This window comes from Chanodichthys erythropterus, chromosome 9 (genome assembly GCF_024489055.1).
Source record: "Chanodichthys erythropterus isolate Z2021 chromosome 9, ASM2448905v1, whole genome shotgun sequence".
NCBI classification, from domain to species: domain Eukaryota; kingdom Metazoa; phylum Chordata; class Actinopteri; order Cypriniformes; family Xenocyprididae; genus Chanodichthys; species Chanodichthys erythropterus.
Window position 1 is genome coordinate 7,788,955 of NC_090229.1, and position 11,287 is coordinate 7,800,241.

General features: G+C 34.9%; 1 protein-coding gene across 2 annotated transcripts; it reads right to left on the reverse strand.

The window, feature by feature from the left end:
* Positions 1-1,480: 1,480 nt before the first annotated feature.
* On the reverse strand, positions 1,481-8,286 carry abt1 (activator of basal transcription 1). 2 transcript variants are annotated; one of them, XM_067393510.1, is made up of 4 exons: positions 8,148-8,286; positions 7,631-8,001; positions 5,427-5,602; positions 1,481-3,603 (listed from the first exon to the last, which is right to left on the reverse strand). In XM_067393510.1, exons 2-4 carry the CDS (start codon positions 7,974-7,976, stop codon positions 3,223-3,225), a joined length of 903 nt encoding a protein of 300 aa, XP_067249611.1. In that variant the 5' UTR covers positions 7,977-8,001; positions 8,148-8,286; the 3' UTR covers positions 1,481-3,222. The 2 variants fall into 2 exon arrangements, with proteins under 2 accessions (XP_067249611.1, XP_067249612.1); XM_067393511.1 differs by having other exon boundaries at positions 8,112-8,273.
* Positions 8,287-11,287: the final 3,001 nt, after the last annotated feature.

Below are 11,287 nucleotides of genomic sequence, written 5' to 3' on the forward strand. Positions count from 1 at the left end.
CAGATGGAAGCATAAAGTGCTCCAAAATCTCCTGGAAGATGGCTGCATTGACTTTGCACTTGATAAAAAACAATGGACCAACACCAGCAGACGTCACGGCCCCCCAAATCATTAATAACTTCAGAAACTTCCCACTAGACTTCAAGCAGCTTGGATTCTGTGCCTCTCCAGTCTTCCTTCAGACTCTGGGACCATTATTTCAACATGAAATGCAAAATGTACTTTTATCTGAAAAGAGGACTTTCGACCACTGTTCACTGTCCAGTTATTTTTCTCCTTAGCCCAGGTAAGATGCTTCTGACATTGTTTCTGTTTCAGAAGTGGCTTGGTAATCCTTTTCCTGAAGATGTCTGAGTGTGGTGACTCTTGATGCGCTGACTCCGGCTTCATTTGACTCATTGTGAAGTTCTCCCAAGTGTCTGAATCGGCTTTACTTGACAGTATTCACAAGCTTGCGGACATCCCGGTTGCTTGTGCACCTTTGCCTACCCAATTTCTTCCTTCCAGTCAACTTTGCATTTAATATGCTTTGATACATCACTCTGTAAACAGCCACCCCATTCAGTAATGACCATCTGTGACTTACTCTCTTTGTGGAGGGTGTCAATGATTGTCTCCTGGACCATTGCCAAGTCAGCAGTCTTCCCAATTAGTGTGGTTTCAAAGAAAAAGAGATACCCGGAATTTATACTGTAGGGATGGTCATTTAATGAAACACAAATGTAAATATTCTAATATTTTGGGATACTGGATTTTGGACTTTCATGAGCTGTACGCTCTAATCAACAAATAAAAAAAAAAAAACTTTTAAAATGTTTTACTTTACATGTAGGGAATCTAGTATAAATTAAAGTTTCATTTTTTAAAATAATTTACAATGAAAAAATTACGTTTTTCACGATATTCTAATTATATGACCAGCACCTGTATATATATATATATATATATATATATATATATATATATATATATATAAAATAATAAATATACACAGTACACACACATTTTGTAAACACAAACTTTTATTTTGGATGTGATTAATCGGAATTTAATTGTTTAACAGCCCTAAATATTAATAAATTATTTAAGCCCTAAAAACTCACCCAATGAAATTTTATGTTAAAATGACTTAAAAGTAATTAAAGAATTATTTTAGCAAATTTTGAAAACATGTTCGAGATGGAATTAGAGTACAGTTTCATGAATGAACTAGGGGCTGCACAACGATTAATCGCAATTGTTTGCAAAATAAAAGTCTGTGTTTACGTAATATATGTGTGTTCTGTGTATAATAATTATGTATATATAAATACATGCACATGTATACATTTAAAAAAATATATATAAAATATTAATATTTATATGTAATATAAAATATATATAAATATGTATATTTATTTATGCATGTATATATTTCTTAAATTTATACATGTATGTGCATGTATTTATATATACACAATTATTATACACAGAACACACATATATTACGTAAACACAGACTTTTATTTTGCAAGCGATTAATCGTTATGCAGCCCTAGAATGAACAATGTATTATGCTTTCAGATGATGTTAAAGGTGCTGTATAATTTAGGAAATCATGCTAAATTCAAAAACTTGTTTCTCCACAAAACAATGCTACAGCCAGTTATTCTACTTTGAAATGTGTGTTCAATGTCAGAATGTCTGTTTTCATTCCACCCACTGCCAATTTACCCAATAGTATTTTGACACCCCGGGTTGCCAGTGGGTGGAAAACACAGCGTATTGCAGCCATGGAAGCCAGTGAACAAACTGCGTCAGTGTTCGCAGATTCTACATGAAGTAAAAATCCTTGGCAATAAAAACATTGCAAACGTATACATTAGCTGATCAACTTACAGTGCAAGGCTCGTTGCTTTACGTTGTCAATTGCGCTCATTTCTGTTGCAGGTCCTCAACCTGGCAACCCGTAAGCATAGGCTGAGGAAGAGGGGGGTGGGGAAAAAACTGTAGTTCCCCTTTTCGACCACTAGCTGATAATATTATATACTGCACCTTTAAGCTAGTAATGGGAATTTCGGATCATTTTACTGACTCAGATATTTGAATCTCATTCATCAAAATGAACAAATATTTTTGAGTCATTTCACTCATTTCAGCGTAACAATTAAAATGATACATGTTAACAGCCAAATTCCCCAACACATCTACTTGTGTGTCATTGATCATATTTCAGATAAGAAAAAAACTATAATGCATATCTCCATAAGCTGAAGCTTTGCAGTCTGTACCGGAAACAGAATTGATTAGTTAGAGGTTTTGGGTTTAATTTGTTCATTCTTTTGTCACATGGCTGCTTCCCGGCTCAGTATCTTGCAACAAACAACATTAGTATTACAGCTGTATGTTGTTATTATATGTAAGTATCTTTGCTTTATCAAAGTAATTTTTCACCATAATAAAGATAAAGTTTAAAGTAGCCAACTCTTTATTTCCACATTCAGTGATATGGAAAATAACCATCATGACAGAAATTCACAAATGTATAAATTGTAAAAAATAAATAACTACAATGACACATTGCAAAACTGTAAGAGTTAAAAAAAAAACAGAATACCTGTGTTTGTGAGGAGGTTTGGGAATTATTACCTAATTTCTGTATCCAATACGGCTGTCATGTCACGTGAAAAAAAATGAATGACTCAGACTCAAAGACTCGGGAGGTGAACTAATCAATTCTCTTTCTGGTACAGACTGCATTATAGCCTATGGGGCTTTCACGGGATGAGCGAACGACACGAACCCGAAAACTCAAGAGGTGAACTAATCAATTCTGTTTCCTGTACTGAATCTACAGGATGTTGCGCATGTACAGGCAACCCGAAATTAACGAATCCCTCGATGAGACAACTTGATGTTCCCGAGTCATATTAAAGATTTGTTCAAATTGTTCATGAATGACAAGTCACTACTTTAAGCCTATTTTCATGGGAAAATGGAGCAATGTTTTCACAATGGTGGGGCGTTTTTATGTGAGTTATGCAGCGTTTTTACTCTGAAACTCAATCAGAACTATGAGAGGTTCTATGACAGAAAAAAAACACATTACAAGCAGAACATCTGTTCAAAGACTGAATATTGAGAAGTACGCAAACAATTACAAAAAAAACTGCATCTGAAGTAATCACCAAGACCACTGTAATATCACAAAAACCTGAATGTAAACTTAATGTTCTCAGCACATCAATCCTGGGCCTTTCCACTACTGAAGATCTTGGCCAGGAGGGAAACGTTCGATTGAGCTTTGTCCTGGATGGTTTTGCTCTTCTCTTGTGCCTTCTGGAGGTTCTTCTTGGACATGCCTTTGTTCTTAAACCGTTTCAGTTGGATCTCTTCTTCTGTAGGACGCTGTTTGTAGTCCCACATCTTCTCCTCTACAACCTCTCCCTTCTTCTGCTTCTTCTTCTTTAGTTTCTCCAGATTCTGGCTCTTTTCCACACTAGCCAGGTAGAAGTTAGTCTCCTTCTTCGCCTGGGAGATTTCTGTCCGCATACGCTGTTGATAGACAGTCCGCTCATAAGCCAGTCGCTCACTGAGATGGCACCAATGGAACCTGTGCAGATACTTGATGAAAGAGAGAAAAGAAAAAAGTAACTATTCTGCTTCATATTAATATAGTAAAAGGAAAGTATACTACCGTTCAAAAGTTTGGGTCTTTTTTAAAAAAAATGTTTTTTAAAGAAGTCTCTTATGCTGCATTTATTTAATCAAAAACAGTAAAAACAGTAATATTGTGAAATATTAATAAATTTAAAATAACTATTTTTTTATGTTAAAGGTACGGAAGAGGATTAGGGACAAGCAATAATAAAAAAATAAAACCATCTTGAAATTAAAGTTGTTCAATTTCGAGAAAAAAGTCGAGATAAAATGTTGAGAATAAAGTAATTAAATTACATAATTTAACGAATTTGTTCTCTCAATTAAACAACTTTTTCCTCATAATTTAATGACTTTATTCTCAACATTTTATCTCGACTTTCTCGAAATTTAACAACTTTAATCTCGAGATGGTTTTATTTTTTTATTATTGCTTGGCCCTAATCCTCTTCCGTATAAAGGGTTAGTTCTGTCATTAATTACTCACCCTCATGTCATTCTACACCCTTAAGACCTTCATTCATCTTCAGAACACAAATGAAGATATTTTTGATGAAATCCGATGGCTCAGCGAGGCCTGCATAGCCAGCAATGTTGTTGCACCTCTCAAGATTAATAAAGGTACTAAAAACATATTTAAATCAGTTCATGTGAGTTCAGTGGTTCAATATTAATATTATAAAGCGACAAGAATACTTTTTGTGTGCCAAAAAAAACAAAATAACGACTTTTTAACAATATCTATATGGGCTGAGTTCAAAACACTGCTTCTGAGCTTTAAGAATCAAATCAGTGAATCAGAGCACCAAAGTCACATGATTTCAGCAGTTTAGCCGTTTGATAGGAGATCCGAATCACTAATTCATAACAAAAGATTCATATTATGAATCTTTTGTTTTATAACAACAAAATATTTATAATATTAAGATAGAACCACTGAACTCACATGAAATTATTCAAATATGTTTTTAGTACCTTTATGGATCTTTAGAGGTGCAGTAACATTGCTGGCTATGCAGGCCTCACTGAGCCATCGGATTTCAACAATATCTTAATTTGTGATCCAAAGATGAACGAAGGTCTTACGGGTGTGGAATGACATGAGGGTAAGTAATAAATGACATTATTTTCATTTTTGGGTGAACTCACCCTTTAATATATTTTAAAATGTCATTTATTCCTGTGATGGCAAAGCTGAATTTTTCAGCATCATTACTCCAGTCTTCGGTGTCACATGATCCTTCAGAAATCATTCTAATATGCTGATTTGCACCTCAAGAAACATTTCTGATTATTATCAGTTGCAAACAGTGCTGATTCTTATTTTTCTGGAAACCATGATACATTTTTTTCAGGATTCTTTGAAAAATAAATTAAGTAAAATTTATTTATATAGCACTTTTAAAGCTACAATGCTCAAAGTGCTTTACAAAGTATAAAAAACACAATCATTGATATACAATAATGAAGAGCTATACACAATATATATAAAAAAAAACAAAATATAATATAATATAACCCCCCCCCCTCCTCCACCTACACAAAAGCACAAAAAAATGTCACAAAATACTAAAAGCACATCTATACAAGAAAGTTTTCAAGCGACATTTAAAAACAGACACACATTCATATGATCTGATATCAACTGGCATTATAGTAGTATTATAAATGTCTTTACTGTCACCTTTGATCAATTTAAAGCATCCTTTCTGAATAAAAGTATTAATTTCTTTAAAAAAAAAACAAAAAAAACTTTTGAATGGTAGTAGTGTATCTGTATAATGTACCTTTATTGACCACAGGTCACTGCTGAAACGGCTCCTCTTCCTGTTGGCCATGGGTGTGTTGTTCAGACTGGTTGCGACTCTCTTAGCGATGCGCTTGTCTCTGAACTCCACCCATCCCTCGGTGAAACTTGATGATCTGTTCCCTGCCTTCTTTTTCTTCTTTTTCACACGACGATCTAGAAGAGAGTCAGATATTTAGAAGGAATGTTAGTCAAACATGAAAACGTGCACTTTGACACATTTACACATTATATATATATATATATATATATATATATATATATATATTTTATAGTGCTGTCAAACGATTAATCGTGATTAATCACATCCAAAATAAAAGGTTGTGTTTACATAATATGTGTGTACTATGTATATTATGTATATATAAATACAAACACGCATGTATATATTTCACAAAAATATATTTATATAAAAAATATTTATAAGTTATATATAAATATACTTATTTCTCAAATATTTCCTATTTTTTCCAATTTACACACACACGCACACACACATATATATATATATATACACACACACACAGGTGCTGGGGCCCGTTTCAGAAAGGAGGTTAAGTGAAAACTGAGTATGTTAACCCTGAAATGAGGGAAACTCTGGGTTTTCCGTTTAAGAATGGGAGGTATGTCAAACCCATGAAGGCAGGGTAAGTCAAGCCTGTTTCTGAAAGAGAGGTAACTTATACTTAGAGTAAGTTACCATGGTAACTGACTCTGTGTACCTAACCTGGTCGGGAGCAGGTTTTCTTCAGTAAACCCAGAGTTTCCTTCGGTCTCCTCCCCCTTTTTAAAGTGCAAGTGTTTTTATTAAATAGTTCACATTCATTCACATTGCAAAAATGCTTTTCGTACGGAGTATTTTTTGTCCTATTTCAAGTACAAATATCTAAAAATTCTTAAATCAAGATGGATTTTGCATATACGAAAATGAAATAAGATATTTAGTCTTGTTTCCTGGGGGGGGAATTTTCCTTAAGTAAAATTATCAATATCTACCAGTGTGGTAATAAAGATGCTTCTGACGCTGTCTGTTGTTCAAGAGTGGCTTGACACAAGGAATGCGACAGCTGAAACCCATGTCTTGCATACGTCTGTGCGTAGTGGTTCTTGAAGCACTGACTCCAGCTGCAGTCCACTCTTTGTGAATCTCCCCCACATTTTTGAATGGGTTTTGTTTCACAATCCTCTCCAGGGTGCAGTTATCCCTATTGCTTGTACACTTTTTTCTACCACATCTTTTCCTTCCCTTCGCCTCTCTATTAATGTGCTTGGACACAGAGCTCTGTGAACAGCCAGCCTCTTTTGCAATGACCTTTTGTGTCTTGCCCTCCTTGTGCAAGGTGTCAATGGTCGTCTTTTGGACAACTGTCAAGTCAGCAGTCTTCCCCATGACTGTGTAGCCTACAGAACTAGACTGAGAGACCATTTAAAGGCCTTTGCAGGTGTTTTGAGTTAATTAGTTGATTAGACTGTGGCACCAGGTGTTCAATATTGAACCTTTTCAGAATATTCTAATTTTCTGAGATACTGAATTTGGGATTTTCCTTAGTTGTCAGTTATAATTAAAAGAAATAAACATTTGAAATATATCAGTCTGTGTGTAATGAATGAATATAATATACAAGTTTCACTTTTTGAATGGAATAAGTGAAATAAATCAACTTTTTGATGATATTCTAATTATATGACCAGCACCTGTATATATAATTGGAAATAATTAAAAGACCACTACAAAATGTGCAGTTTCTCTGGACTTATTATTTTTATTTATTCTACAGACTACTAACAACATTTCTTCTTCTTCTCAAAAAAAGGCATTTAGAGCATTTGCAAAAAAGATGCCATGTTTTCAGACCTTGAATAATGCAAAATAAAGAAGTTCATATTCATTTTTAAACAACACAATACTGATGTTTTAACTTTTTTTTTTTACCAGCCATTACTTCAGTATCACGTGATCTTTAACAAATCATTCTAATATGCTGCTTTGACGCTCAATTTATTTATTCTTTTTCTCTGGAAGAAAAATATTCATCTGTGAAAAGTTTGATTCATCTGTTAAAAATTGCTATAGATGGGCTGAATTGTAATAACTGCAGTACTGTAATGTGACAATATGCATGTCTACTACTCCAGCTTGTAAAAGGATAAATCCCCAGCTTTATGTCACTCATGTAGTTTTACCTTCAGGCTGTAGGAAGACCCTGCCGATCTCTCCGTACACACTCAGCATATTCCGCATGTGTTTTGGTCTCAACCTCGGAGGGATGTGTCCTATATACACGATACCAGGAATAAGTTTCTTGTTCTTTGGTTTCTCAAGCTCATCTTCTTCATAACTCTCCACTTCAAGACCTCCATCATCATCATCATCATCATCATCATCTTCACAGTTCATCTCCTGCTCAGCATGTTGGACACTGTTTGCATTCTCCTCCTCCTCTGGTTTAAAGTCATTTAACTCCTCTTCACTGGCCATATCTTGCGTTTCTAGGTCTGTTTTAAGGTCTTTCTTCTCCAGGAGATCCATAACTAGATGTGACAACTATTACAGACTGTAATAAAGAATGCAGGATATTAGAAATCTTGTAAAATCTCATTAAAACGGAAACTTCCAGCTCTAATATATAATGTAACTCTGCTCACGTACTCTACAAATCAATACCTTTTCAAAAACACCTTTATTTGAAGTAATTCTTACTTTGAAAAAGTGACCACTGTTTCATGTAAAATATTGTCTTCATCCATTAAGATTTGAGTCAAGAAGTTTAGGAGAAAATTCCAGAAATAAATCGAATCGTTCAACACATGTGGCGCAGAAAGTGGCTCTGACGTCTAAATCAAGCGTCAAGAAGACGGAATGGACTTTCTTAAAGAGACAGAACTGTTTTTACAATGCGTCCACTAATATCCATTATATTTATATTATATGATAGAATTCATTTTATTATAGGTTTAATGTAAAATATATTCTTATGTCAACATCAAATAATATCCTAAATCTGAATTTAATATCTCAGGCATTTCTACGGGGACAATTATTTAAAGCACTCTTTTATTGTAGTCTTCATATTAAACAGTAGAGGGCGACAAAATACAAGGAAATATTTGAGCCATGCATTTTGAAGAGCATCATATTAAAAGAACTCTCAAGAAGAAAAAATGGATGATAAACAAATGGAGATTACAATTATGTCAATAATGTCTGGGGGAAAAAAGAAAGAAAGGCATAATTATATCACAAAAAATAGTTTAAAGTATGTGGTAAAAAAGTGATTTACTGTATTCTACTGTCCAAAGTTATGATGATTGAATTTAAACTAGGTTGTTGCTTGAATGTTGAACACAAATGACAGGTGCTTACACTTGCTGGTAGAAATCATGCCATAATAAGTTATATATATATATATATATATATATATAAGTTCTGGCATGAAACTCTAATGGGCAGGCTAATAAGTCCTTTAACTCAACCTGTTAATAATCACATCATTATCTATAGGTCACAGATGATTGGTTCCTGCTGTATTAGTAGCCAATGAGCTTGCATGCTTCAAGGATTAGTTCACTTTCAAATTAAAATTTACTCACCCCCATGTCATCCAAGATGTTCATGTCTTTCTTTCTTCAGGTTTTTGATGAAAACATTCCAGGATTATTCTCCATATAGTGGACTTCAATGGAGCCCAAAAAGTTGAAGGTCAAAATTACAGTTTCAGTGCAGCTTCAAAGGGATCTACACAATCCCAGATGAGGAATAAGGGTCTTATCTAGTGAAACGATCAGTCATTTTCTTAAAAAAATAAAATTAAAATAAAGATATACTTTTAACCATAAATGCTCATCTTGAATTAGTTCTCTTCTTCTTCTGTATTAGAATTCCAGCAGTGTAGACACTGCTGAGTGTATTACTGCCCTCCACAGGTCAAAGTTTGAACTGAATTGTCATATACAATATGCTAGTGCAAGTATATAACAATTAGTTCAAACTTTAATCTACACTGCCAGAATTCTAATAGAGAAGAAGAGGAGAGCTAGTTCAAGATGGGCATTTATTGTTAAAACTTATATAATTTTTTTTTTTTTTTTAAGAAAATGAGTGATGGTTTCTCCAGATAAGACCCTTATTCCTCATCTGGGATTGTGTAGAACGTTTTGAAGCTGCACTGAAACTGTAATTTTGACCTTCAACCATTTGGGCTCCATTAAAGTCCACTATATGGAGAAAAATCCTGGAATGTTTTCATCAAAAACATTTCTTTTCGTCTGAAGAAAGAAAGACATGAACATCTTGGATGACATGGGGTGAGTAAATTATAAGGACATTTTAATTTGAAAGTGAACTAATCCTTTAATCTTTTAATACATTGGTTAGCATTTGCTTAGTAGTGCAGCGTGCTTCAGAAACCCTCCACCTTCCCTAGCTCCACCTGTATAGATCTGCTACGGGTTATTCATGTACGCTATATTGTACAGCAGCAGCGTGTCGTGTATGTATTGGCAGTAGCAAGTCCCGTATTTGCTCTGCAGCAACAGCAGCAGCATAGCAGATCTATTAATATATATATATATATATATATATATATATATATATATATATATATATATATATATATATATTATATATATATTATATATATATATTAGTGGTTATTTTTGTAGAAGCCTCAGTTTATGAAAAAAAAAGTACAAAAAATGTCACAAATTCCCCAGGTCCTCTACTAATTTATCTTTCAACCACAGCGGACTTCAAACCAATCATCAAAAATTCATTACTGCATAGCTGGTATAAATAAAGACCTGTTAAATAATGGCACCATGAAAATGGAGGGATGTTAGAAGCGTTCAAAAGAAGTAAAGACGCACTCGTCCACCGTTATATCCCCAGGAGTGTGTTTCTCCCTGCAGGGATGCTCTGCTCTAAGCGTGGCCATGTGCCCGTCACATGTGGGTTCCTGCATTATTGAAGAGGATGGCTTGGATTTACAGAGAGCTCTGCAGCAGTTCTGGCTCTGGCACATCTGTCTATTCACATTTAACCCAAAACACCAGGGCCACAGACTCAAGGGATTCATCAGAAATGGCATCTTCACTAAGCGAAGGAAGGAAGATGCAATCTCCTTCTTAAACAATACACTTCCTGCTTAAACTTTGATTCTGTGCCCACGGAGAGAGCTGTTGTTCCAAATGATGCAATATACACTATGCACTTATATGTACTCATCCATGTAGTGTATGAATTTTACATGTTTATTTTGTCATTAAACAATGGAGTCTGATCCCCCTCACCCTCTGCAATGTAATTAAAGCTGCGACAGTTGAGTGCATGAAGTGTCCAACTGTAACGAATAGTCACACGACGTGGGATCCATCAGCAGGCTTTATTAAACAGATCTCGTGGTCAAACAGGCAAGGGTCAAACAGTGGCAGACAGGTATAGCAGGAGATAGACAGGATCATAGTCGAATAACAGGCAGTAAGTCAGGGCAGGCAGATAACAGTCACAAGTCCAAGACAGAGCAAATAGTCCAAAGGGCAGGCAGTAGAGAATCGTTCATGGGAACAAACAGGGTCAACAACAGGCAGGCAAACACAATGACAAATGCTCAGAAATGCAAACCGTAGTAATGCAAGACCTCACAATGAGTGTGAGGATGTGAGGGGCTTCAATAGTCCAGGTAATGAGCTGCAGCTGGGTGTGGGTGATTGCTGATTGGTGGAGTGAGTGCAGGTGATTGGCAGGGAGGATTATGGGAAATGGAGTCCGGGAATGACTGAAACTGTGACACTAACATTCCACACTTTGTTTTTTCCATTAATTTAGTGCATCATCCAGGTATT